Genomic DNA, 27,466 nt, shown 5'->3' on the forward strand with positions numbered 1-27,466 from the left:
GTAACCCCTGGGCAACCGTTTTGAGTTGCCTCATTCAAAAGCTCTCTGACCTACCAAAAGGAGTGTGCTTTCTTCAGATAGAAGCTGCTTTAAAAAATCATTTCAGGAGGCTTTTAATGTGACTTCACAAGCTTAGAATGTGTTTGAGTTCTTTCTGCAGAATTAAAAAACTTTTTCCCAGTGATTCTTGAATGGGTGCTTACCTGAATTTGCCCTTGCTTTACTCCGTGTTCAGAGAAAACAGCTTTCTCTGGGCCTGTGGTCTCGCTTTTGTCCGTCAATATAAGAGAGAGACCTAATTCAACAATTTAAACGGTACTTCCTTTCAATAGAGTAATTGAGTTGGCGCATAGTTTTTAATGGATCTGTTCCCTCATTCTGAATGTTTTTTATGATCTTAGAGTTCACAGTTTCACTCCTTTGGGAGTGTGCTTTGTAGATATTTATAAAGCAGCAAAGGAGACTATTTCACTGTTCAAGAAAGTGTTTTGATCAGAGACATAAGAATTTTGAAGTGGTGAAAAATGGGGGGAAAAGCAGCTCTTTTCAAAAGAATACATCTACTGGTGGAAAGTGGGCTTGCAGTGGTCAGAGAGGTATTGGACTCAGGAGAAACGAATGCTCAGGTAAGTGTGGGCACATAGCTAGTTCAGGGCTGAGACAGAGCTAGGATTCTGAATTGCCCTCTGAAAAGGAACCTCTCTTCAGAAGAGGCTCCGATGTCATTGGGTCTGGCCTTTCATTGCAGAGAGAAAGGGCTCTCTTAACTTTTATCCTTGGAACTGAGGGCAGCCTTGGGCCTGGGTCAACTGGTTTACCAGCTCCCACCCTGCTGCTGGAGGCCTCAGCTCCTCCAAGCAGATACGGCTCTAAGGACAGCTGTGGAGTGGGTGAGTTCATTGCGCCTCAGGCCGGCAGTATAGTAGATGCTTTTATATTTTAGGGCAGAGTATTTTAGTATTAATATAAAAATCATCATGAAGGCTCAGATAATTGGCTGACGAAGTGCCTTCACATTTTCAGCACTATTATGCCTTCGGTTTTATTAAAGCACTTACCATATATCAATGAATATTTCATTGGTCTTTCATTACTGAGTGAATCATTGAAAAATCACTTCAGTGGAGGTAACTCTACCCTGCCTCCCCGAAATGGCATGGTGCTTGCCATCTCATTAACTGATATTTTTATGGCCGTCATTTGGCTTAAAGATCAAATAGTGAAAGAAATTTGGAATCACATCATGTTAAAATTTTCTGTCCTACCATTAGCAGAAACCTGACTAGAATTCTGTGTGCACCCAAATTACTGTAATCTCAGAATTAACCTTTGTGCCTGGCTTGTCAATACCAAATATTTGGGGTCTATTCAATCACTAATTTTCATGAAAAAGCAATTTTCAGAAGATACTTACTTTCCATTGCCTACCCATGGAGATGGTATCTGAGCGACTTTTGAAGCATTTTGCTAAAAGAGAGAAACAGAGAGGGAAATGAGGACATCTATTTTGTGTTTTATTAATTCAGAAACAGATGGAAGTGTGATTTAGAGTACATTAATATTGATTGCAGCATTTTGGGATGCCTCCTGTTTCGTTAGCAGAGCTGGGATGTATGTGCACGTCAGCACACCACGATGCACACTCGATGAAAATAGCTGGTTAGGATAATTAGTGGGCTCCAATCAGGACCGTGAAAGTCACTTGATGAAAGATCTTATATACTAAAAGGCCCAGTGAAATCAGACTCAGTTCTCCAAGAAGTGGTTTAATTATCCTCATCTGAAATTTATTCTGCAAAACAAGCTCTTCAGAGTACAGACAAGCTTTTCACCTTTAGCTCCAGTTGCAAACTTTTTCCCTGGGATGCAAGTTGGCTTATCATTTCTAAAATCCCAGGAACTGGCCAGAACCAAGCAGCCTTTGTGTGTGTGTGTCTGTGTATCACCTGGATTTGCTATCATCACATGCATATCCTCATGGCTGATGGTTTTCCCTGTTGAGCAGTGTAACCGGCTCAGGGCTGCCCTGAAGTGGAATGCTAAACCTTCTTTTCCCTCTGATGGGCCGGTTTAAAGAATGGGCCTCCTTGAAAAGGGAACCCTCCTACACTGCTGGTGGAAATGTAAATTGGTGCAGCCACTATGGAGAACAGTATGGAGGTGCCTCAAAAAACTAAGAATAGAATGGCCATATGATCCAGCAATCCCATTTTGGGGCATATATCAGGAAGAACATCTAATTTGAAAAGATACATCCATCCCTATATTCACAGCAGCACTATTTGCAGTAGTCAAGACATGGAAGCACACCTAAATGTTTGTTGACAGAGGAATGAATAAAGAAGATGTGGTACATATATACAATGAACTATGACTCAGCCACTGGCAGCAACATGGATGGACCTAGGGATCAACATCATACTAAGTGAAGTAAGTCAGAAAGAGAAAAACAAACACCATATCACATCTCTTATATGTGGAATCTAAAATGACACAAATGAACATATCTAAGGACTAGAAATAGACTCACAGACATAGTGAATAGACTTGTGGTTGTCAAGGGGGAGGGAGTTGGGGAAGAGAAGGAATAGGAGTTTGGAATTAGCAGAGGTAAACTATTATAAATAGGATGGATAAACAACAAGGTCCTACTGTTTAGCACAGGGAACTATATTCAATATCCTCCTATAAACCAGAATGCAAAAAGAACATGAAAAAGAATGTATATGTGTGTATAACTGAATCATTTTGCTGTGCAGCAGAAATTAACACAACACCGCATATCGAATATACTTCAACACAATCCATTTTAAGAAAAGAATGGGCCTCCTCTTTTTTCATGGCTGTACACTTGTGGAGCATGGGAAATTCTGACACTCAGCACCGCCTCACTAGAAAAAGATCAGCTCATTAGAATGACCTCAGCAGGTGGGAGCTTCCCGTTTTGAACCTCAAAGAAGCTCAACGCTCTGCCAGAGGAGTGAGTTACTTAACATCAGTTTGGTATTTTGCAGTGCACTGAACACTGCGCAGAACAGGCCACAGAGAATGGAGGCCAGGGCTGTGGCTCAGAGTGCCCTCAAAGGACCAGCATCAGCATCGCTCAGGAACTTGTTCAAATGCCCATTCTTAGGACCTGTTCCGGACCACCAGCATCAAGATGCCTTTCCAGAGCCCAGGTGGAGACTGTAGACACATGGTCAAGGGCAGCTGCTGCATTTGACTGCATTCACAAGCACTAGCTTTATCATGGCCACACCACATGAGAGCTGCTCTTTTCCTAACTGAGTGGGCATTCCCGCATAATCGTGCACCCCTACCCACTGGCTTTGAATGTCTGAGGTAAGGTCAGGATTTGATTCATTTCAAACAACTGCTTTGATGCAACTGAGCCATGTCAGCTGACGCACTTGGCAAAAAATAATATGACTAAATAAATAAAATTATCCTTTTCTTTCAAGACCTGCCCAATAGCAACCTTGAGCCCTCAACTCTAACACATGATCAGCAATGACGGGTGGAAGGAAGCAGCAGAAGGTCCACGGAGCCTCAGCCAATGACACCCGACATGGTTGCCAGGCCCAGCTCCAGGCTTGCCGTTTTTATCTGGGCTTGTTCCCATGTCTTGGCATTGCATCTTGTGGTTCAAATATTTCATTTTTCTTGCAAATCAAAAACACCAGCTCCCTGAGTGGATGAGTTTGTTTATTTATTGTTGGTTTATTTTGACAGCCAAAGTTATCAGTTGTCTTCAACTGCAACCACTATCTTCAACACTCCCCATGGCCAAAGGGCCCCTGGGGGTGTGGCTGTGCCCTCAGAGCCTAGGGTGGCTGTGGTGACTGCTCTCACTGCTGAGAAATTTCTAGGCTGGCATGTCATGTAACATGAGCCATGTTCTGCAGGCAGTCCACAGTGCAGGCAGAAGGGATCACCATCCTGACTAGACCCAGGAAGGTGCCCAGGCCCACTTGTTCACTCCAGAGCATCATCAGGGGATTGAACTATGGTACCTTCTCTCCCTGGAACTGGATCAAACCCAAGCTCTCTGCTGAGCTCCAAAGGAGAGGTGAGACGGCCATGGCCAGCCAGGATGCAGAAAGTTCAGCCTTCAGCTGTGACAACCGTGACATTTCATAACATGCCTGCCATGTCTCATTAGTGATTTAATCACCCAGGACCTATAAATCACACAAAGTACAGATTACCTTAAAATATTCCATCAGTGATCTGGAGTACTTCATGGCATGGTCCTTCTTCAGTTTGAACATCCTCAGGTAGAGAAGTGACAGGCATCTGTAGCTGTGATGATGGGGAAAGGAGCACATTAATGCCAACACTTCCTCAGACCTATTCATTAAAAAACAGCTCCCATCTGCAGCACCTCTCCTACGGTTACCGAGGAACATAAGTGAAAAAAAGAAATTTTTTTAAAAAGAAGGAATAAGCATAGTACAGGGAACTATATTCAACATCATGTGATAAACTGTAAACCATAATGGCATAGAATATGGAAGAGAATATATATGTATAACTGAGTCACACAAACTGGAATCAAGATTGCGGGAGAGATATAAATAACCTCAGATACACAGATGACACCACCCTTAGGGCAGAAAGTGAAGAAGAACTAAAGACCCTGTTGATGAACGTCAAAGAGGAGAGTGAAAAAGTTGGCTTAAAACTCAACATTCAGAAAACTAAGATCATGGCACCCAGTCCCATCACTTCATGGCAAATAGATGGGGAAACAATGAAAACAGTGAGAGACTTCATTTGCTTGGGGTCCAAAATCACTGCAGATGGTGACTGAAGTCATGAAATTAAAGACATTTGTTCCTTGGAAGATAAGCTAAGACAAACCTAGACACCATATTAAAAAGCAGAGACATTATTTTGTTGACAAAGGTCCGTTTAGTCAAACTATGTTTTTTCCAGTAGTTATATATGGATGTGAGAGTTGGACCATAAAAAAGTTGAGTGCTGGAGAACTGATGCTTTTGAACTCTGGTGTTGGAGAAGACTCTTGAGGGTCCCTTGGACTGCAAGGAGATCAAACTTGTCAATCCTAAAGGAAATCTGTCCTGAATATTCATTGGAAGGACTGATGCTGAAGTTGAAACTCCAAAACTTTGGCCACCTGATCTGAAGAACTGACTCCTTAGAAAAGACCCTGATGGTGGGAAAGATTGAAGGCAGGACGAGAAGGGGACGACAGAGGATGAGATGGTTGGATGGCATCACCAACTCAACGGACATGAGTTTGAACAAGCTCTGGGAGTTGGTGTTGGACAAGGAAACCTGGCATGCTGCAGTCCATGGGGTCACAAAGAGTCGGACACAACTGAGCTTCTGAACTGTACTGAACTGTCACTTTGCTGTACACTAGAAATTAACACACCAGTGTATATCAATTATATTTCAGTAACATTTAAAAAAAAAAAGAAAAAGAGAGTTCACAAAAGATGGAAAAAGGAGGCAGAAGGTCAAAGTCAGGGAGACATGTTAAGATACATTGCTGACTTCTTGATGGAGGAAGAGGCCCTAAGCCCAGGAATGCAGACCTCCTCTGGAAAAGGCGGAAGTGGATTCTCCCTAGAGCCTCTGGGAGGGAAGCAGCCATGTTGATGCCCTGATTTTAGCCTAGTGAAACACACTTCAGACTTCTGACCTTCAGAACTGCAAGAAAATAAATTTATGTGGCTTTATTTTTTTAAAAAAGAAAGGATAAGCATTAAAATTCCATCTTGATAAGAGTATAAATGTGGAGATCAGATGTTTAGTCAGCAACTGAAGAAATCCATTAGTTAATTTTTCAGAGTTTAGCAGAAAACAGGAATAATGACTTAAGCAGCTTAAGTTGAGTTTTCAAATTTTTTGCGACATTTCAGCTATTTCCTGGTCACCTCCATGAGACTTACCATAGTACAGCCAGCTTTTTGTCCCCATCTGAAGCCAGGGGGCTTGCAAAATTCTTCAGCCTCATGGCATACCTTTGAAGAGAAAGGACAAGCTCAAATGGAATCTGACTGTTCATAAAGCCCCAACACCATTGGTATTGTCATCACTTGAATGAGCTAGGCCCACATTGGTTCTGGCAGGAGGACTGAGAAGGCCATGTGGGCACAAGAGTGCTTTCCTGAAAACATTCACAAAATGATGACCACAGGTGTGTCACAATGGCACTGATGTGACCAGTGGAAGCTCGCTCTGGAGAAGCCAGTTAAATTTAGAGCCCATGCTCTAGAACAGTGCTGTGGAATTACTGTGGGTTTCACCTGTGTATAAATGCTGGAAAAATAATGTTTCTAAGAATACTCCAGCTAAACAACATTATTATCTTTCCACGAGAGATGGACACAAATGTCAGTCTCAGTTGAATTTTTGACACCTGCGGTAAACAATCACACAATGATGTCTGACACGAGCATGGGGAGGCCTCCGACACGGTTATAGAGGGCATTTCTAATGGCTCAGGTGTGGAATATATTCCTGTAGGAAGTGGTTTTGTTTTTTTAAGGGTGGTCAATTTCACAGCAGGTGAAGGTCTGAGCACCCCTAATTTATGGTGCTTGCATATTTTCTCTTTCCATTTTCTTTAATAGTTACCATTCCACACCAGGGCAATCAAAGGTTGAATAGTTCCCATTTTTGTTCTTTGAGCTGAGCACATTCCATTCTGGGCATTTAGACTCTTGAAAATCAATTCATTGCATAAAATCATTGTCTGAGCTTTAATGCAATTTCACAGGAACTCGTGGTGGAATAAGTAGCAGAGTTTACTGTTGCAGAAGGAAGCTGAAGATGTTCAGGCAGCCTGGACTAGCTCTTCATCATGACAAGGCATTGGTGAGCCCACACTTTCAGCAGCCTCCCCAGAACACCATGCCCCCTATCACCCCGCTCTCCCTATTACTGCCACAGTTCTGTCCAATGAACATTTTCTGACAAAAGGACTCATGCACTTGCTGTGGGTCCCTCCTGTTGTTGCCATATTAAGCAAAAAGGGTTTTTATGACATCATAAATCTGTGTTTGACAGCTGGATCACTTAAATGTCAGTCATTCTGGATCACTTAAATGTCAGTCATTGTGATGCCCCACTTGTTTTCACAAGTATATTTCTACTGCAGATTCCCAAGGCTGAGAGCAACCAAAATTACTTCACTGAAAAACATAGGGTGCTCTACCATTAAGGAGAGTATAGTAAAAATCTCTTCAGCATAAAATTTGCTACTAAAAACTATGTTCTTATTACAGTCACCCTCTAATTGCAGCCACTGTTGAAACGCCTTGATAGTGGAGTTCCAATTGCTTACATGGGCAAGAAGACTTAGTTGCCTCAGTTCATTTTATTCCCAACTGAAATTTCTCTCCAAAGAAAATTATACACACACATACACTAGGCAGAAAATATATAATTCTATATATAGAGGGCACATAAAGGATTGCACATAGAACTGGTGAAATTTGGGGATAAAAGACCTGATGACATCTGAGCAAGGTGGATGGAATGTACCAATGTCTGTGTCCTCCATGATCTTGGACTAGAGCTATGCTGGACAGTACCATGAGGGGAGATGGGGGGAGAGGGACACATGAACTTCCCGTATCATTTCTTACAACTGCATGTGAATCTACAATGATCTGAAAAGATAGTTTCAAAAGACTGCCTTTAAAGTGAATGTCTCTAAATTATCCACTGAGTTTTACCAGGTTCCACTGAAAATATACCCTATGGGGGGAGTAAACTATCATATCATGGAAAAAACCTGCTTGGAGAAAAAGAAAAGAAATTGTAAATAATAAAAAGGGAAAAGAAGTCTTTTCTAAAGGAAATAAATATTACTCAGTGATTCACATTGTATTTTTACCAAAAATGAACTGTGAGGTTTTGCTTTTCTATTCTGAGTGCATGTGTAAGAAAAATATGTGTGTGCATATATATATATATATATATATATATATATATATATATGCACACACATATTTTTATATATATATATATATATAAAATAACTGTAATTGGGGGTGAAGTTATGGGTGTTATTTCACCCCCAATTACAGTTATGATCTTGTTTCCCTTCCAAGTTGGTCCACATGCAGAAGCATGCTTTTCGTGGTCAGAAATGTAGTGAGTCTATAACTCATATTATAAACATTTTCATGCAGCTACATGGTATCCATCATATCATGGAAAAAACCTGCTTGGAGAAAAAGAAAAGAAATTGTAAATAATAAAAAGGGAAAAGAAGTCTTTTCTAAAGGAAATAAATATTACTCAGTGATTCACATTGTATTTTTACCAAAAATGAACTGTGAGGTTTTGCTTTTCTATTCTGAGTGCATGTGTAAGAAAAATATGTGTGTGCATATATATATATATATATATATATATATATATATATATGCACACACATATTTTTATATATATATATATATATAAAATAACTGTAATTGGGGGTGAAGTTATGGGTGTTATTTCACCCCCAATTACAGTTATGATCTTGTTTCCCTTCCAAGTTGGTCCACATGCAGAAGCATGCTTTTCGTGGTCAGAAATGTAGTGAGTCTATAACTCATATTATAAACATTTTCATGCAGCTACATGGTATCCATCATTGCTGCATTTCAATGGCTGCAAATTATTCTGTTGAGAGTACTGTGATGTAATTAATTACCCTTCTGTTATCGATGATTTGCTTTGCTTCAAATTGGGTGCTATAACATAGGCCAAACTGAACACTCTATGGATAACTCATTCTCCTCTTACAATTCTTTTCGTCAGTATGGGAAGTTCAGATTTCTAGAATTAGTGGCTTCAAAGATATGAATGCTCACTTGTATAGGTTTTCCCACACGATGCCAAATTGCCCTCAATTTACAAGGATCAATTTCCATTCCCACCATCAGCATGGTAGAGGTCCACTTCACCATAATTTTGTGTGTGTGCTAACATTGTGCTTTAGTGGTTAATTCATGCCCAACTCTTGTGACCCCATGGACTGTAGCCTGCCAGGCTCCTCTGTCCCTGGGATTCTCCAGGCAAGAATACTGGAGTGGGTTGCCATGCCCTTCTCCGCGGGATCTTCCCAACCCAGGAATTAAACCCCGGACTCCTACATTGCATGCAGATTCTTTTATCAACTGAGCTACAAGGGAAGCCTGTGCTAACATTTTTACATTTCCTTGTTAATTTAAAAGTGCCTTAAATTGTGTTTGGGGATGAATAGAAGGTGAAGCTTTTCTTCTTGTTTATTCATTAAAGTTTCCCTTCCATTTTGATTCCTCATTTTTTCCCAGTATTTTTATCTTGTACATCTTTGAAAATTGCAGGCAGTCTTGGATAGACACTGAGAAATCAATTTCCCCTTAAAAGCTACAAATGGCGGTGGCAGCTTTCACATAAAGTAAGTCTGAGAGATACTTTATATGCTTGTCAGAGCAGCGAAAACCAAAGATGGCTGCCTGGCCTGGCAGAGTAAGGCTGGAACTTTCCTCATCCTTTCCCTACTTCGGCGGCTTTAGCTAAATCTTATGAGTCTACGTAATCATAGTTTTTGTTGTTTTTTCCTTCTTTATAATGGTTCCCATTCTTTTGATCTTTTCAAGTGCTTTCCTCAGAAAATATGCATGCTTCAGTCTGATGCCTGTCTGAAGGTTTAGGTACAATTGTCTTCAGATTTGTAACAGTTTATTGCAGATGCAAGAACACAATAAAAAGCAGGCCTGGCATTATCAGCTAATCGAGCCAGAGGTGCCTGGGATATAAGGGCCTATCATGTGAAGAACTGCTAAGTCAAAAACCATGATGTTGTCCATCCAGCAAATGACGGTGAGTGCTTATCCACTATTCAGAGGTGGATGAAATTCTTTTCACAAATACCTACAGATTACAGGAAGGCACTCAAATGCGTGTCATTTCTTCTCCTTTCCCTTCTTACAGGAATTTTTTGATTGCCCACAAACTCCACTGCACCAAGACCAACAGTCCAGAAAATTTCATTCAAAATGCAAATGAAACCAATAATCTCTGCTGTTAATACACCATTCCTTAGTGTCAGCATCTTCTAGGCTTCCCTGCTACCAGCTTGACTGTCCTTCAAATTCTAGATGCCTGGAAAGTCTATTCCACCCCTGATGTTGGAACAGTGCCCCTCTCTTTTTCATAACAGAGGCAGAAATTCTTAGAAAACATGATTTATAACAGAAATCCCAACAGGACTGCTTTCTGTGAATTATGAAACTGTGCTTTGAAAAGACAAGGGCCCGCTTGACACCATGAAATGATGATCCTTTATTTCCACCCACTACCTTTCCATTTTATGAATATCGCAAATTATAACACTCACATTAGAACCTCTGAAGGGGATAACTGATAAAAAGCAGTGTCCATCAGTTATAAATTTTCCATGACATGAATCAAATGGCAAAAACTAATTATGGTAACTTCTGAGAAGAAGGTGCCTTGGATGAATCATTACTAGGTGGAAAAGATATTTTTCAAAAACACAGTAGCTTCTAATTATGAGTGGAGAGAGCTTAGAAAGAAGGTAGCAGAAAAGCATGAACCTGAGGAGTTCCACAGTCTCGGAGTACATGGTGTATGGAGACTTGGCTTCCAGAGGGTCTCTCTCCATCGCGTTGCCACATTCAGTGAAGGACAGGGCTGCGTCCGCGTAATTCACGGCTTTGCCAAATTTCTCGAACTGAAACAGGAAGAAGACTCATCATCATGACAGTTCCTCTTCTCTCCTTCATTGAAAGCAGTGGTGCTCAATCCTGGGAAACTTCACACCCCTCCCCCAGGGAACATTTGGCAATGTCTGGAGACCTCTTTGGTTGTCCCCATTAGCGATAGGGGGCATCTAGTGGACAGAGGCTGGAGATGCTGCTAAACATCTGCAATGCCCAGGACAGCTCCCATTGTGGAGAAGTGCCTGGCTCAATAGTGCCAAGGTCGAGATATGGTGGGGGCAATTAGGAATTTGTCTCGACAAGGATGTAACTTATTTCAGGTTCCGTTGTCATGACATGGAGGCTGGGTGAGAAGAGAAAACTGTAGCCAAGGTATCAGGTCTTTGTGGTATTCCTATTTTTGTTATCTTTTTGGTGGAGCAGAATTCAAGTCACTGCCTCAACTAGTTTCTATTGACCACATTTACTAGACTGGTCATCGTAATGTCCTTAGAACAGGGATCCCCAACCTCCAGGATCTAATGCTTGATGATCTGAGGTGCAGCTGATGTAATACTAATAGACATAAAGTGCACAATCAATGAAATGTGCTTGAGTCATCCTGAAACCATCCCTGCCCCCCTCCCCATTCCAGTCTGTGCAAAAATTGTCTTCCAGGAAACCGGCCCCTGGTGCCAAAAAGGTTGTGGATCGCTGGTCTAGACAAAGTTTGCAGTGAAACTCCACTTTTTACAAGCTTCCTGGACAACTAACACATCTAGTCTTTCCTTGGAACTCTAGCATAGCATGTCAACCCCATCCCCAGGAGAAGAGTAACAAATGGACGCTATTGTCATGAAAAATGGGAAGCTGCAGTGTGACTGGTGACAATAATCACATCACTTTCATTGTAAATGATGGTCTGAAATAGTGAGTCAAAAAGCTCCCAAATATAGCACTACTAAATATTTTAGTTTAGTAAAATTTTATTGCAAAAGGTTTTAGCCCTGATAATGGTCACGATTAAACTGACTTAGACATACTGATTTCTTTTTTATGTGTAATGAATATTATATATGACAGTTTTATAGTGAGTATTTTATAATAGTATTTAACATTTTCAATTTTTGATAGCTGGATGGAAGAATTTCACTAATATGGAATTTTATGTGAAAGAACCAATAGAATGCAGATTGACCTATTTTAATTTTCTTATATACCTTTTATCAAAATATTTTCTATGCAACTGTGAAGGTTTCAATTCTCAAAACAGCAGAGTAGCTGTCTCTAGCAAAGGATTAAGTACAACTATAAAATGATGAGTTACAAGTCTTGCAGAATCTCTTGCTGTAAATGACTCTTTTTACAATAAATGTTCTTCCCCTTTTATGTACTGCAGGAATTTGGTGCTTTCCTTTCTGTAAGCTGTTGTGGAAAAACATCAGTTTCAGCCCAATTCAAACTGATTTTATGAAAACCTTTGTGTATATATGCAAGTTATCTCCTTCTTCTCTTGCCTTACAAGATAACTTCCTCAGGTCATCCGACTCTGATTGGCTCTCTCCTGTGGAAATTAAGGAAGTCTACAGGAAATCTGGAAATCAGGAAATCTACATCCTGATTTTTGAAACTGACTTTTCATTCACAAACCCATAGCTGGAAGGATCCTTAAAAACCGCCTGGTCCAAATCCCTATTTTTCCAAAAGGAAAAACTGAAGTCCAGAGAGAGGACTATATGGGCCATAGTGCTAATGAGTGGCTGAGTCACACCCTCTTCTGGGCCTCGGTTTCCTTATTTATAACTGAGGGGCTTGAACTCCGAAGAAGTGTCTAACTCTGGTATAGATGTAAGACTGGCACAGACATCTTCCTCTGAATGAGTATTGCTCAGCCTTCCCCTCTCCCCATTATCATTCCCTCCTCCCTCCCCTACCACTCAGTGAATTTTTTTAGACTTTTTTTCCCACACACCCCATTGAGATTTTAATACTAAAGATATACCAATTATCTCCTTATGTACTGTGGCCCTTGAGAGGGCAGTGGATGGTGGCCACTCACAAGTGATGGTGCAGAAACCATTGTGGTCCTTCATTATAGCCCTCCCAGAGGCAAGCAGCACGGGGCAGCCAAGTCTTGGCTGGACACAATGCAATGATGGAGGATATGATTTTTTTTAACCCAATGGAATTGAACAGACATCTTAAATTATGCTGGGCTTTAGTTAAAGGTGGGGATTCTGAATTCAGGGTCTTCTCTAGGGCAGTGGTTCTCAACACTGGCTGTACTTGGGAATCACCTGGGAGTTTTGACACTCACATCTGGTCCCAGTCTCAGAAATTCTGATTCCATTTCTCTGGGGTGTGGCCTGAGCATGAGGGCTATTTTAAAGCTCCCCAAGTGACTGTAACACACACAATTGAGACCCTCTGTTAGGTTGCTTAGTCAATCAAATAGCTCTCTGTGCCTGGTTTCTCCTGGTCTAGGTACCCAACACCCTTGGAGGCAGCAGGGCCAAGTGTCCTGGGAAATCCAGAAACCAGAACATACTTTCTCTGTGCAGGGCCCTAGGTTATCTAATGCAGCAAGCAGTCAAGTTTTTTCTACAGACCTGAATTTCCCAAAGCCAATGCTTGAGGCACTTAACCAGCTCTCAGCAACTCTCTCCCTGCCTACACCAGTTTGGAGTTCATTAGAAACCATGGGAGCACCCACCTTCTCCAGGGCAGTTTCAAAAGTCATTTCAAATTCAATTGAAAGGTAGCATAAGCCTCGGCACCTCTGAAGTTGGAACAAGGGGAAGAAGAGTGGGAAAACCAACAATGGCAGGGCAACATGGCACCAAGAACTTGGGGACTCTGCACCAGGCTAAGGAATTAACCAGCTCCAATCTCCCTATGTCAGAGCAGCAATAAGGAAACCTACCAGTGCATCGGCTTTGTGCTTCAGCTTCTTAGCCTCTTGCATGTAATAATCAGCATTGTGAACCCTAAACAAACGAAATGAGCTCATTCAGAAAGCAATGTTTCATCTTTTCATTAAAAGACTGAATTGTCATACTTTGGGGGGCTATAAATCCATTCCTATACAATGCCTTGAACAGGGCTGATGGATGCTTGTCACACATATAATAACCAAGCTTGAAATAATCCAGTGAGTGAGATCGGTTCCTAATGGCCCATTAGGATAAATACCTACATCCTCCGACCCCAACCACTCAAGTTGCCCAAACAGATCCAATAGAATCTAGCTGTAATTCTCTTTGTTGGCACACAGTTCTACCTGAGGACATGGGTAAGCAAGGAGGACTAAGCAACCTAGGATTCAGCACCTGCCTTTGGAAACAGCAACAGAGCTCTGTGTTTAAAATCAGCCAATGACATTTCTAGGTGGGGATAAGGATGTATGTGAGGAGGAGGAATATACTTTTAAGGCTATACGAGCTGCATAGCTGCAGCTAAGGTCTTATTTCAGGTGACATATGCATGGTGCTCGAAAAGCCATACTGCCCCCACCCCCATCCACTGCTCCCCAACTGGGTCCAGAGAATCTGGGGACAACATACGAGTCATCAAAAGTGAGCTTGGGTCTCCGGACATTGGTGGTGCTGGTGGACAGAAGGGGCAGGGCCGCCCACGATGTCATCTCCAGGTGACTGCTATCCATGAGGCCAGTGGTGATGGCGGAGGTGATGGTGGAAATGGTTGTGGTAGTGGTTGTGGTAGTGGCCGTGGCAGTGGCTGTGGCAGTGCTGGTGACAATGGCAGTGGCAGAGGCGATAGCAGTGTTGGTGACAGTGCCAGGGGCTGCCTTTTTTGGAGTGTCTCCCTCCTGGGAAAAAGGAGGACAAAGAGTTTCCATTAGGTTCAGATTTTTAGAGTATGTTTTCATAAATGCTTTGCATGTCAATCACCCTAGGAAACAAGGCGAGAGAAAAGACAACAATGCACATGGCTTGAGGATACACAGGTGATCCTGGTATATGTCATGAACTCTGGCAGTCACCAGCTTTTCTACGATGACACCGAACACCAAGCCTCTTGTTACTCTGCAAAATGCCAGATCTAGTGCAGCAAACCAGTCATCCCTGGGCCATGAACAAATAAACCAGGGTTCTTCCCACCATGCCTTCCATCTGAGCTGCTCTGCTTTAATCATATTTAGATATTGAAGTTCCGTAAATTATTTCAAAACAGAATCATGCTCCTGAAACTTTTTGAAAACCACTGCTCGATTTCATCTCATATTTCTCCCTCTCCATTACCCTCACCCAATCCATTACAAAGTCCTATTCACTCCCTCTCTCCAGTGTCTCTTACATCTGTCCCTTCGTCCTCTGACACCTCAAAGGGCAGGCTCTCATGGCTTCAGACCTGACTTCACCCTTCCCAGCTCCCTTCCACGAACCTGTCACCACACTGAACTCATTGTGATTTCTCCACTGTCCTGCTTTGGTTCCCTTGAAGCCTTAGGGTAGAAAAAGCCTCCTCCTCGTTACTTTCTTTCACCTTGCTATAATGTATTGTATTTTTCATTTTTAAAATAGAGGTAAAATACACATAATATCCAATCTACCATCTCAACCATTTTAAAATATCCAGTTCAGTAGTGTTAAGCACATTTACATTGTCCTCCAACCAATCTCCAGGACTCTGAAAAGCTGTAACTTTGTGCCCATTAGACCATAACTCTCCATTGCCATCTCCCCAGGCCCTGGCAACCACCCTTCTAATTTCTGTCTTTGAAAATCTGACTCCTTGAGTTACCACATGCAAATGGAATCATACACTATTTGTCTGTGACTGGCTGATTTCATCTAGCATGACATCCTCAAAGCTCAAGGTTGTAGCACATGGCAGAATTTCCTTCCTTTTTAAGACTGGGTAAGATTCCACTGTGAATTTAAACCGTACACTGTTTAACCACTTCCCTTCATTTCTAAACCCTCCTTATCTCTCTTAATACTCTCAGTTCAACCCAGATCAACAAATGCCTTCTCAGGAAAACTGCCTATGTCTATGGCTGGAAGTGCTTTAAACCTTTCTTGTCCCTTTAGAGATGGGTCCTTTTGAAGAAGGAAATGTCAACCCACTGCAGTATTCTTGCCTGGGAAATCCCATGGACACAGGCTCCTGGTAGGCTACAGTCCCTGAGGTCACAAAGAGTCGGACACCACAGTACAGACAAGGAGGTGGGAGAGGTGTGTCTCAAGCCTCCCCTAAGACACCAATCAGCAGCTATTTTGTATCTAAGTTCATCGAGCATGTTTCATTGTTCACCTTAGAGTGAGAGCCCTTTCAGCGCTGGGGCCATCTCTGATTTGTGACACACACCCCGACACACCCTGTCCCATCACCCCACCGCCCAGTGTGCTCAGTGATTTGCTGACTGCAGGCCTACCTGCCTTAATCAAAAGGGTCACTTTTCAGCTAAAAGTCAAATGTGAACATTTCTTATATCCATGGAAGTCTCATCTTTTCCACTTCATCCCAAACCTCCAAATTATCAAAATTCTCACCATGATGAGCTCATTATGATAACTGTGCTGAGAGACTGCACATTTAAAAGTGGTTATGATGGATATGGAGAAAATTGTTTCAAGTCCATCACAGATTTTATTCAACCCAAACGCATAAAAACTCAGAGCTTTCTGAACTCCTAAGCCAGCTCCACACTTCTATTGCTAATGCCTGATGGCCCAGACCGAACAGCAGGCCAGCCCCAGTGAGAGCGCCGCGTGTTTCTATGACCAAGATAGGTGACAAGAACCTTGAAACACCACGTCCACCACACAAATGGCACTGATGTCAGTCCTGGCACTTCTGACTGGAAATGACTGCGTTCAGCCACAATCATCTAAGTCATATAAATACGTCCTCTGTTGACCCTCACCCATCCACTGAGTCAATAAACAGGACTTCATGGTTACATGGAACAGAGAAGACTCTAATAGTGCAAAATGGAAAACACTTTTGGAACTGGAAGAAGCTGTATAGATCACCTAGTCAAATCTACTCATTTCATGGACTCAGAGAGGTGTCATAATTTGCTCAAGGTCACAGAACAGATTTGTTGCAGTGTTAGCACTATGTTTCAAGCAAGTCTCTTAATTTCCACAGTCTCTCAGATTGCAGGCCATGGCCAAAGAAGACATAAGGAGTACTAAGTCATATCATGGAGAATTCTAGTGATTTCCTTAAGAAAATGATCCATTTCTAGGTTTTCTAGGTGCAAATGTAATCATATTTATCAGATTTTCCCAGTAGTTTTGAGAGCTTTCAGAAATGCCTTTGCAGATCCTCTTATTACCATTGTCATAAGAACATACATGTTAAGCACCTAATTATTTGTGACCATGTACTAGGTGCTATATGAACAGAATTGCCTAGATAGGTAGGGCATGTGTCCTCCAAAAGCTTGCAGTAGAAAAAGCCTCAATTGAAGTTTATCACATTAATTATATTCAGTATGAAAAACAGGACTGATTTCGTAATTATTGCTTAGAATAGATGGCTTCATTCCTAACACTGTAACTCAGCATCTTTAAATGTGAATGCAAATATAATCTGGGCACACATACATCCAAATTTCATTTGGAAAATCACAACTTTATAATAGAGCCATTTCTTTATATCACCAATAATATTTACCTAGGTATGTATGTCATCTAGTTATCTCAGATGATGCAGGACCATAAATTGTGGTCCTTAAAGCTCAGAGGCCTCATGGCTTTTCATGAAGTGTTAAATGGGTGCTTTTGGTTCAGGGGCTACCAGATTGGTGCTAGACATTTGAAAACTCATTGATTTTCACTTGTTTGCTTTTTATATTACATTTGAAGGATCTTGGACTGCAAGGAGATCCAACAAGTCCATCCTAAAGGAAATCAGTCCTGAATGTTCATTGGAAGGACTGATGTTGAAGCTGAAACTACAATACTTTGGCCACCTGATGCGAAGAGCTGACTCATTTGAAAAGACCCTGACGCTGGGAAAGATTGAGGGCAAGAGGAGAAGGGGACGACAGAGGATGAGATGGTTGGATGGCATCACCGACTTAATGGACGTGAGTTTGAGTAAACTCTGGGAGTTGGTGATGGACAGGGAGGCCTGGTGTGCTGCAGTCCATGGGGTCGCAAAGAGTTGGACACGACTGAGTGACTGAACTGAAGGATCAAGTGCGTATGTATTTGCATATGCATGCATCTACACGAAAAGGCAGATAGATTTGCCATTAATATTCACTAGTGACACTATCACTCATGGTTTCCATGGTTCATGTACATATACCTGGGGCAGATAAAAATACATTGTGTATGAATGTGAAAAGTGATACAAATTCTCAATCATTTATGCTAATCAGGCAGCAGTGCAGAAAATCCAAAGGACAGGATAATGCTTTAGTCGGGCTTAGAGAACCACAATTGTGTGATTTTAGCCACAGATTTGCCTTTTAAACTCCATCCTTTTGAGTCATTATTTTAAAACACAATTCATATCAGCCAAGTTGGGTGTGGAAAGACATTAACTTGGAGTTCCAGCACCAGTTCCCTCACCTTGAGCAATTCCATCCATTTGGCCTTTCACTAAAGATTCTGTGCCTGCCATGTGCTGTGGTCAGCATTGTGTAAGTGTCCCCCAGCCCCAAGATCTGAAGGGATTGGACCAAAGGATGTCTGAGGCCCTGAATCTCTGCATAATCATCTGTTTGGAGAAGTAAGACTGGAATGAAAAATTCATTTGAAGTTAACAGAATCAAGATTGGAACTAATGGAGAGTTTGTGTATTTGTGTACACACACACTTATATTAATATTTTCTCTCTGCCCCTTCCTTCCACCCCCCTGCAACATCTCCATGAGGTCAAGTTGACTTAGATAAGCTGGGTCAACTTGTTTCTACCTGACAATGAGAAGATTCCTTCTATGATGCTTACGTTTACAGCTATCCCTTTGAAAGTAGCACAGAATTTGCCTTCATTCCTCTTAGGTTTGGTCGAGGTGATCTGTCCAATCAAAGGAATGGTTTTGTCTCGACTGAAGGGACCATTATTGCCGCTGATGTTCCTGCGACGTGGAGGGTCCTCTGGCAGTGGGGAAAGTGGAGGAGGAAACAGCTTTTCTTCTTTTCTTCTATTTGCTCTCCTGGATGAATTATTTCTGTGTAAACAGAAAGTACAGGGTGTCAGAAAACTCTGTCTCTCTTTATTCTGATCTTTTGCATGATGCTGCTACGTTTAGCTAAAGTAATATGTTGGTTGATGGTCCTTTACCTGGGGTGGAGTATATAGAAAATGCGTAGACACATAGATGTCTATAGAGAGGTGGCCCTCCCTAGAGATTGAGCCATAGATAAATGCAAAAATCTAAGAATAAGCACGGGTCTTTGAAACAGAACTCCATGATAAATGGAAATGTCTAATGGTGTGTTGCCCCAGTGTGATATTTGCAACCTTTCAAGATTACTGTTAATTAGATTTTTATGGAAAATCCAATGCAGACTTTAATCCCATCATTTTTTAGGATGGTTCCTACTTATTCTGCTCTAGGACTTAACTGCACAGTCACACAATAAATGGTACAATAAACAATTAGTGGAAGGATATTTTCTTAAGAAATACAGTACTTAGACATTACCCAGAAATAAATAATGCACTAAATACTTCTGGGACACACTGGAAATTGTATATTCCAACTGTTCTACTGGAGGCATAATGAGCCCCTGACCTTAAGTTGTTATACTGAAGTACTGATGTACTCCACTTTACAAAACTCCATTTGAAAAATATTTTGTCATTTTGCCACAAAATATATGTGGTCCTAGAAGTGCTCCCATGCTTCCAAACTGATTTATCTGCCCATTAAATGGGCATCATCAAATAAACTGAGACTTCAAATAAAACAGAACAACTAAAACCTTATGCTAGCTGCTTAACATGGTAATTGGGCCATGGATTTTTATTTTAGTTACTGTCTTCGACTAATCAATGGAGATTACTTGAATTTTAATCTTTTCTTAGACAACTAATATTGCACTGTGCAGCCATTTACTTTTCATGATTATTGACTACAATTTTCAATAGCAAATTAAGTCAACAAGAATTTATGTTTTCCTCTTGGTCAATTTCAGTCAGTGTCTAGAAATATAGATTTACAATATCTCAAAGCAACAAATCAAAGATGAACAAGCACTCAAGTGTTTTGATTTCCTGAAATGGTAGACACCAATGCAATCCCCTCATTCCACTTCTGCTGTGTTGCCCACATTTGCCAGTTGTAATAATATTTGTTATCTTCTCTGTCTTCTGTTTCATAAACACAGTCCTATGTCAATTTCTGTCAGGCAGCCAAATTTTTAGAAAATTCACTGTTTCTGTCATTATTTTAATGGATTAAAATTAATTACAAAGTATTTGTCAGTGGATTTTTAAAATTGCTTTGACATGGAGAACCATTTTAACATAATGGTGAAGCCTGATGAAAATAATGGTGAAAATACAGGTTAGGATGCTTTTTGATGAAGATGCTCCAGCAACATCAGACCACACTGAGTATAATCATTACAGAGGAATTGCACTTTGGAGAATTTACATGGAAAGGAGTCAAGTATTGCTGTGGCATCTATGGGAGTGACTGGTTCCTTACCTATGACCACTTGACCACTCCTGGCCTACCTGAACTGCTGGAGAAGGGGATGGGGGCTGCAAGGGGAATAGCTGTTCCCTAGAGGCAGTCAACCTGCCACTGGCCATAGTCATTGGGCTAGGGCCTCCCATCTGCCACTGTACACAGTACATCATACACAGTACAGTACATTTGGTGCAGTGGCCACTGTCATCTGGCCCCCTTTCCTTCTGCATGATAGCGACCTGGAACCATGGGGCCTTTAATAACTTCCTGGGTGAAAGATACCCAGGGGGTATTTTCTAGGGACTACTCTGTTCATTATGACTTCTTACTATAAGGGCATCTTTTGTATAGGCCAGAAGAGGACAGAAGGAAAAAAGAGTATCCCCTTTCATGCCTCAGAGGCTCTTATGATGGTTCCAACTCCAAAGAAGGGAAAAGGAATGCATCAGTGCCCTTCTAGGTGATGATGGGAAACCCTAGTTGTCAGGCTGGCATAGCATCCTTCGCTAGGTTTAAAACGCTCTTTGTGAAAGTGAATTTTGTATCATGAAAATTTCCAAGGATTTGAAGGGTCAACAAAGCACCAAGGAGCAGAGAAAACTCGAGGAGAGGGCTCCAAGGAGAAGAGCTCCAAGAGGCCTGTTCTGGTTTCCTTCTCCCTCAAATCTCGAAATTTTCCCATATAAGAACCCAATTCAGGTCCTTCCTGAATGGTAAAGGCTAGTAGGTAAACATTGCTCTCCTAGACAGAAAGATCATAAGGACCATGAGGTGAAACACCGTTTTATGAGAACAAATTTGGATTAAACATTTGCCTAATACTCAATCATCTGTCTTCTATGAAATGGGGAACAGAGGGATTACTGGGTCATTGAAGCAGTCTTGTAATGGGGACTGATGGTGTGGCAATATCCCACAGCCCTCTAGCTCTTCCTTGTGCCTTTTGGTGGCCTGGCCCAAAGAGATGAGAGCCTGGGAACCGAGGAGGTACCACCATGTCTGTCCTGTGCTGTGCTTAGTCTCTCAGTCCTGTCCAACTCTTTGCCACCCCATGGGCTATAGCCTGCTCGGCTCCTCCGTCCATGGGGATTCTCCAGACAAGAACAGTAGAGTGTGTTGCCATGCCCTCGTCCAGGGGATCTTCTTGACCAGGGATTGAACCCAGGTCTCCCTCATTGCTGGTGGATTCTTTACCACTGAGCCACCAGGGAGGCCCAAGTATACTGGAGTGGGTAGCCTATCCCTTCTCCAGGGGGTCTTCCCAACCCAGGAATTGAACAAATAGGGGTTTTATGCATTCCAGGTAGATGCTATACTGTCTGAGCCCCCAGGGAAGCCCACCACCATGCCTGGAAGCAGGGAAATAGGCTTCTTTCCCAATGGTTAAACACCATCCTTCCAGGGCCCTCCTACTTTCCAAGGAGGAACCTAAAATGACATCCTTGTAGTGGTGGTACCTCCTCAATAAGAGGGCTGGCTTGCTCTACTAGAAGAGTGTCTAGTTCTGAGAACTCCAAGTATCTGAAGGGATCAGTTCAGTTCAGTTCAGTTGCAAGTCATGTCCGACTCTTTGCGACCCCATGAATCACAGCACGCCAGGCCTCCCTGTCCATCACCAACTCCTGGAGTTCACTCAGACTCACGTCCACCTTTCATATCAAATTATACCGTGGAATATAAATGCATGTCACAAAGAGCTATGGGTCCTCAGGGAGACAGCAGCCTGGGACCAAATCTGGGCTGGCAGGTCCTGGCAGCCCATGACCAAATTTCCTTAGTTTATCGAGCAGATCTAGTGGTCATTGATCTTTTCTTACCTTTCATCTCTAAACAACAAGGATCCAAACAAATGTAAACTGATAACTTATTTCCAACATCTTATCTGTGGCAGACCGATGCCCTGTCACTGATGTTAAACAGTAATCTGTGAAATCCATTGTTAGCAGCAGTTAGCCAGATTGCCTCTCCACTCTGGGCTGCTAATAGGTTCCAAAACTGGTCGTTGATGGAAGTTACCTCTAATGCTGAGTGAATTTATGACAATAATTATCTAAACAGAATAGTTCCAGGAGCTGACATGTTTGTTAGGGAGGGCTTCCCTGGTGGCTCAGACAATAAAGAATCTGCTTGCAATGAGGGAGACTTGGGTTTGATTCCTGGGTTGGGAAGATCCCCTGGAGAAGGGAATAGCTACCCACTAGATTGTTAGGGAAGTGATGTGTGAAAGACAGAAGAATTCTGTCACCATGCTTGGTAAGGAAGGCTGGAGTCCTGTAAGTGAGTAGGGGACAAGGAGGCCTCCTGCCTGACTGGCACCTTCTGCAAAGAGACAGACAGGAGAAGAGCTGCCAGCTGATCGGCATTAATTTGTCCACCCCGAGCTGGCTTTTCCCAGCACAGAACTGCCTGGGGGTGTGGGGCACTCCTAGACAGCTCATGTCCCTGGCCTCCCCAGACATGTCATCCCCTTGGCCTCTGAGGAGTTCAGGACAAACTTGCTGGTCCTCAAGCTTCATATGAGCACTATGATTTGACAGCAAAGAGGAAGCCTCTGCTGTGTCATTCTGTTGAGGCCAAGGGAGATGGTTTCATCCCTATCAGAACTGGAAGTTGCCCAGAGGGAGGTGATTTGGCTCAAGGGGCAGGTGTCCTTTAAATTGGTTTACTTCCTTTTACCCTTCACTCAGTGCTAAAAGTCCACTTTGGCCGATTTTGGCCATCCATCTGAGTTGGAGTAAAGAAATGTTGCTAAAAAGCTCAAGTGGTCACCCAAACCTTGCAGCCTGAAGGCCACCCTTTATCCCACCTGTGTTAGGCTGGTGGCCAGAGACAGCTGTCAGGACAAAACTGAATGACTTCTGTTTCTTACCTAACATTCTTTTGGGATAGGACTCCCTACCCTCAAGGGTTCATTTGAGATTTCTTAGAAGTCCAAACCAACAAAGTATAGAATCAGGGCAAACTCACTCTTTAGTGCTGGGAGGCTTCTGGGGGGGAGCTGGCGAGATGCAAGGTGGCAGCAGGCAGATGGTGGCTGCCTCCTCCAGGCGCTGCTTCTTCTCAGGGATTTTCCCTGCAACTTCTGTTGGCTTTAACAGGAAAAAAAGAATACACAAAGTTTGAAATCCATGGAACAGGTAGACATTTTAAAACAATAAGCAAGGGAGACAGTGTGCTTTTGTTTTAAGTCCTAGAGCCTTAAAAGTACACCTTTGATCAGACAGAAAACTGATACATCTTGCCCCGCCTACTCCAACCAAGAAGCTGGCATCAGAGAGGGTGAAGCTGTGATGTCACCCTCTGATCGGGGGGCACAGAGATCTCATACCAGAAGTAAAGAGAATCTATCATTTTCAGACACTTCCAGCAACAATACCCCCACAAATGAGTAGTTTAGAAACCAACACTGCAATTCTAACATGGCATAAGTCCTGTCCAAGCAACATGGGGGTTGGGGGTAACACACAAAGGTCACGTGTACAACCAACAGTATGCAAGGAAATTAACCATGTGCAAGGCACACCTTTGGACCTTCATGTATTGGTTCTGAAGGTACACTTTTACTCCTAGTTGCACTGCTGTCATCACTAAGAGCAGGGAAACAGTGATAGGGCAAGGGCCCCAGACTTTGTTCCCTATTTTGGAATACTCTCATTAGTTAAGGTGGCACCACAGCTCAGAGATAAAACCACCTGTGAATCTTTAAAGCTGAACGATGACTTAAATCATCATTGCAGGAGTTCCCAAGGCAGCTTATTCAAAATATTACTCAAGAATCACCATGAGATGATGTTATGCTAAAAATCTACTGTGACACCCAGAGATGCATGCAATGAACCTACTGGATACAAACTCAGTTCCCCAGATAGATGTGCAATGGAAAAGGCCATTCTGGGTTTCACCTTCTGATTACATTTGTAGCCTGGGAATCCAACCCAAATGTCCTGCAGGAGAGATTATCATGAGTCAAGCCAACCACACAGGTCAGGGGGCCAAGCAGGCTGGACAGAACCTGTGTCTAGTAGGAGCCAGGGTAATCAAAATGGAACTGGGTGGCAGGGATGTTTGTATGTAGAAATTAACAAGGCCTAGAGGATGCATTTGACCTTATGAGTCCTGGGTGCCCTGCTGCTGCCGGCAGGAGACTGTAGAATAGTGACCTATGAATCCGGGAAGCAGGAGCAGCTTAAATAGCCAACCTGACGGACTGGATGCCTGGGGAAGGAGACTTCATATTCTTTGTTGCTACACATCATAATCCCTCAAGTGCCATACTGGAAATTCTTGACATTGGTTATAAAACCATGATTATCTCTAACACTTCCTCCCTGGTCATCTCAAATACTACATTCCCCAGGAAAAGTATTAATATCTGTGCTTTCACCAAAGACTGCAATCCACTGCCTCCAGCCTGCTGGAAACGGAGACTCAAGATCACAGTAGCCCAGACAGCCACTGCTCCCGATCACGTGGCTGGCCAGAGTGGGTGGACGGCTTACCTTGTGCTTACGCTTGCCCTTGGGGGCGGCTTTCTCTGCAGGCACCGCAGCCGTCTGCCGCTTGGGCTTTGAGGCTGTCTCCTTGTGGTCTAGCTTGGCTGACGTTGCCTGGAGTGAGTTCTGGCCAGGCACTCGAGACAGTAGGTCAAGGTCAATCTTCACCCAGAGATTTTTCAGATTCTCCTGATCTCGGACAGGAGATAGAACCTCGGTTTGTGTGGTGACAGGGACCGGTGACTGAGTAGGTTCCTCACTCGGGACTGGTGGGTTGTTGCCATTGCCACTGCTGAGAAAGCTACTGAGGGTCAGGCTGGCCCCTCCGGCTTCCTTGGATTTGGTCGTGTTGCCCCCTGGAGCCATGCATGGAGGCAGGACTTTGATCTGCAGGGGCTCTTCCTGATCCGTGTTGGAATCAGATGTAGACGAATCGGTCTCAATGAATTCCCGGGACTTTGGAACCGTCTTGCCAGGCCCTCGGTACTTTTTCTTCTCGGGAGCCAAGGGGATGCTGGCCCTCGGTTCTTTCCTGGGAACCGGCTTGTGGGCAACGGCTTTGCTGCGCCCTCTCGGGAGGTCAGGAAGCTCCCCGCTTTCCTTTTCTTTGGGAGTGCTGCTGGTGATATTTGGTTTGGGCCAGGTAAATTCCTCAACGCTGGTGTTCTTCTCAACCCTTTTGGGCTGTTTTTTCCCAATTGTCCTTTGAGATGCTGTCTCAAGAGTTGTGGACAACTTATGCTTCAGAGCCTTTGTTTCTGGAGTTTTCAGGGTGGGTCGTGGACGGGCTTTCTCCCTGATAAGACCAAGGAGAGGCCTCTCTTTGGGTTCAGGCAGGACCTGGCTGGGGTTTGCCTTCACCTTGACCTGGACTTCCATTGGCTGAATGACTGGAGGAGGCACAGAAATCGTCTCCATGGGTGTTTCATTTTGGCCACAAATAAAAGATTTGTTTTGAGAAGTCACTTTGTTAAGCCATTTGTCCAACTGCCACTTGTTAGTGGAGGGCGGCTCAGGCTGTGGAGTGAGAAACGGTGGCAAGAATGAATGTCACCTTTGGGAAGAAGTCAGGAGGACCTTCAGTGCACTGACTATTGCCTGGTAAAAGCTTTGGCTGTCAAGTGACCATTCACACATTTAGAAACATACGTGAAATTCATATCTATCACATTCCCTAGACAGCCAAATACTTTACAAAGTGGCTCCACTATACAAAGTTCCACTCTTTTTCTGAAACTATCCCCTACTCTGGCCAGCAAGGAAAGAATTTTTCACAGAGAGTTTTTCCAGAGAGTGGGTAGAGAGCTGGGGAGGGAAACCAGTTCCCAAAATCTTTTGGTGGGGCTCATTATTCAGCCTCTCACCATGAGGCTGAGAGAATGATCTCTGGTTCTGAAAAGAAATGTGAGTGTGCCTCAAATGTAATTCAAAAGGAAAGTCTTTCTCTGCTAAAGTGTCAGGGCCTCCTATACGATGTTGTAATTTGCTGCAAAAAGAAGAGGCCTTTTGTATTTTTACTGAAGGATGAAAAGATTTGACTTCCAAAAAAACCACTGCACTTTCCTTGGTGTATGGGCAATAATCAGTTTATGTGGACATGCTTGCAGACATTAGCATCTGCTGTTAAGCCATGGAAATGATGCGTACAATTCGGGTGCTTGATTCCCAAATCTGAATTCTGCCTGTTGAACTAAAAGAGCCATCATTTTTTATTAGAACTGCTCTGTTTTTTGCAAGCCATCAGTTGAGGCTTATGGCACCAGCCAATAGAGGATGACAGAATTCAAAACGTTTTGAGTAGCCATGATTCCAACCGGCACAGAGCAGTGGCGGGTAAGGGTCGAGGCCATTGGAGCAGCTGCTACTGTTGGCAGCAGAGCTCGAGGTTAGGGGCCCCAACTCTCGTAGCGCACACCCTGGTTTCAGCCCTTCCTGTGAGATCATGGGAAAGTTCTTTCTTACCTTCTCAGAACCTTATTCTTTCATCTATAAAATGGTATAATGATAGCCAGGACCCCATAGGGTTGTCATGAGCATGAAATGAGAAAATGCAAGTCACGAGCTTCTCATGGAGCCTGGCACATGATCCACATTCACGAAGCGTGGGCTCTTACAAACAGCAGTAATGTCACTGTGGCATCTTCTTCTGTTATTCTTTTCTGACTATTGACAAACAATGTGTCCAGAGCCATTGAGGGATCAGCTTGCTGTACGAGGTGCCGGCTCAGGAGAACTGAGAGGCTGGCAGTCAAAGAAGATGTAGGGGAAAGGCATGGCTTTGATCTCAAAATTATAATTTTGGTGTCTTGTGGGGCTGTGTTAAATGTTTTCATGAGTTACCATTGAGTACCTTTGAAAACTATTCTTTGAAAAAAAAAAAAAAAAAAACCTGTGACCTTTCAACCATCACACTTCTTGGATCTTACTTGCCCAGTGACAATTCATCACTTCAACTTAGAGGAAGGGGTGGTGTCCCCAGACCTAGAAGTGGGTCTTGACTTGCTTCGTTGGTTCTCTCGAAAGGGAAGTTTTGAGCTCAGTGATCACTATTCCAGTATAATAGTAATGGGGAAGCTCAAGGCTCAGAGTAGCTGAGTGAGTCACATGGCACATCAGTCACATGGCAAGAAATCTCCGTTAGAAACTTTACAAAGACATGTGTTAGAAGAAAA

At 42.9% G+C, this 27,466-nt stretch overlaps 1 protein-coding gene across 7 annotated transcripts in view; it reads right to left on the reverse strand.

Annotated features, from left to right (window-relative positions):
• The window catches only part of AFF2 (ALF transcription elongation factor 2), a 536,669-nt gene that overhangs the window by 13,879 nt on the left and 495,324 nt on the right, over positions 1 to 27,466 (reverse strand). For all 7 annotated transcript variants that reach the window (XM_086389838.1, XM_086389837.1, XM_086389834.1 and 4 more), the window contains 9 exons: positions 24,801 to 25,811; positions 23,269 to 23,390; positions 18,609 to 18,831; positions 14,240 to 14,505; positions 13,600 to 13,663; positions 10,572 to 10,708; positions 5,922 to 5,993; positions 4,209 to 4,302; positions 1,415 to 1,467 (listed from right to left, as the gene is read on the reverse strand). In XM_086389838.1, coding sequence (XP_086245964.1) covers positions 1,415 to 1,467; positions 4,209 to 4,302; positions 5,922 to 5,993; positions 10,572 to 10,708; positions 13,600 to 13,663; positions 14,240 to 14,505; positions 18,609 to 18,831; positions 23,269 to 23,390; positions 24,801 to 25,811 — 2,042 coding nt within the window. The remainder of the gene's footprint in view (positions 1 to 1,414; positions 1,468 to 4,208; positions 4,303 to 5,921; positions 5,994 to 10,571; positions 10,709 to 13,599; positions 13,664 to 14,239; positions 14,506 to 18,608; positions 18,832 to 23,268; positions 23,391 to 24,800; positions 25,812 to 27,466) is intronic.

Source organism: Bos grunniens, chromosome X (assembly GCF_055505025.1).
Source record: "Bos grunniens cultivar Pamir isolate PY7600 chromosome X, Bosgru_T2T1.0, whole genome shotgun sequence".
NCBI classification, from domain to species: domain Eukaryota; kingdom Metazoa; phylum Chordata; class Mammalia; order Artiodactyla; family Bovidae; genus Bos; species Bos grunniens.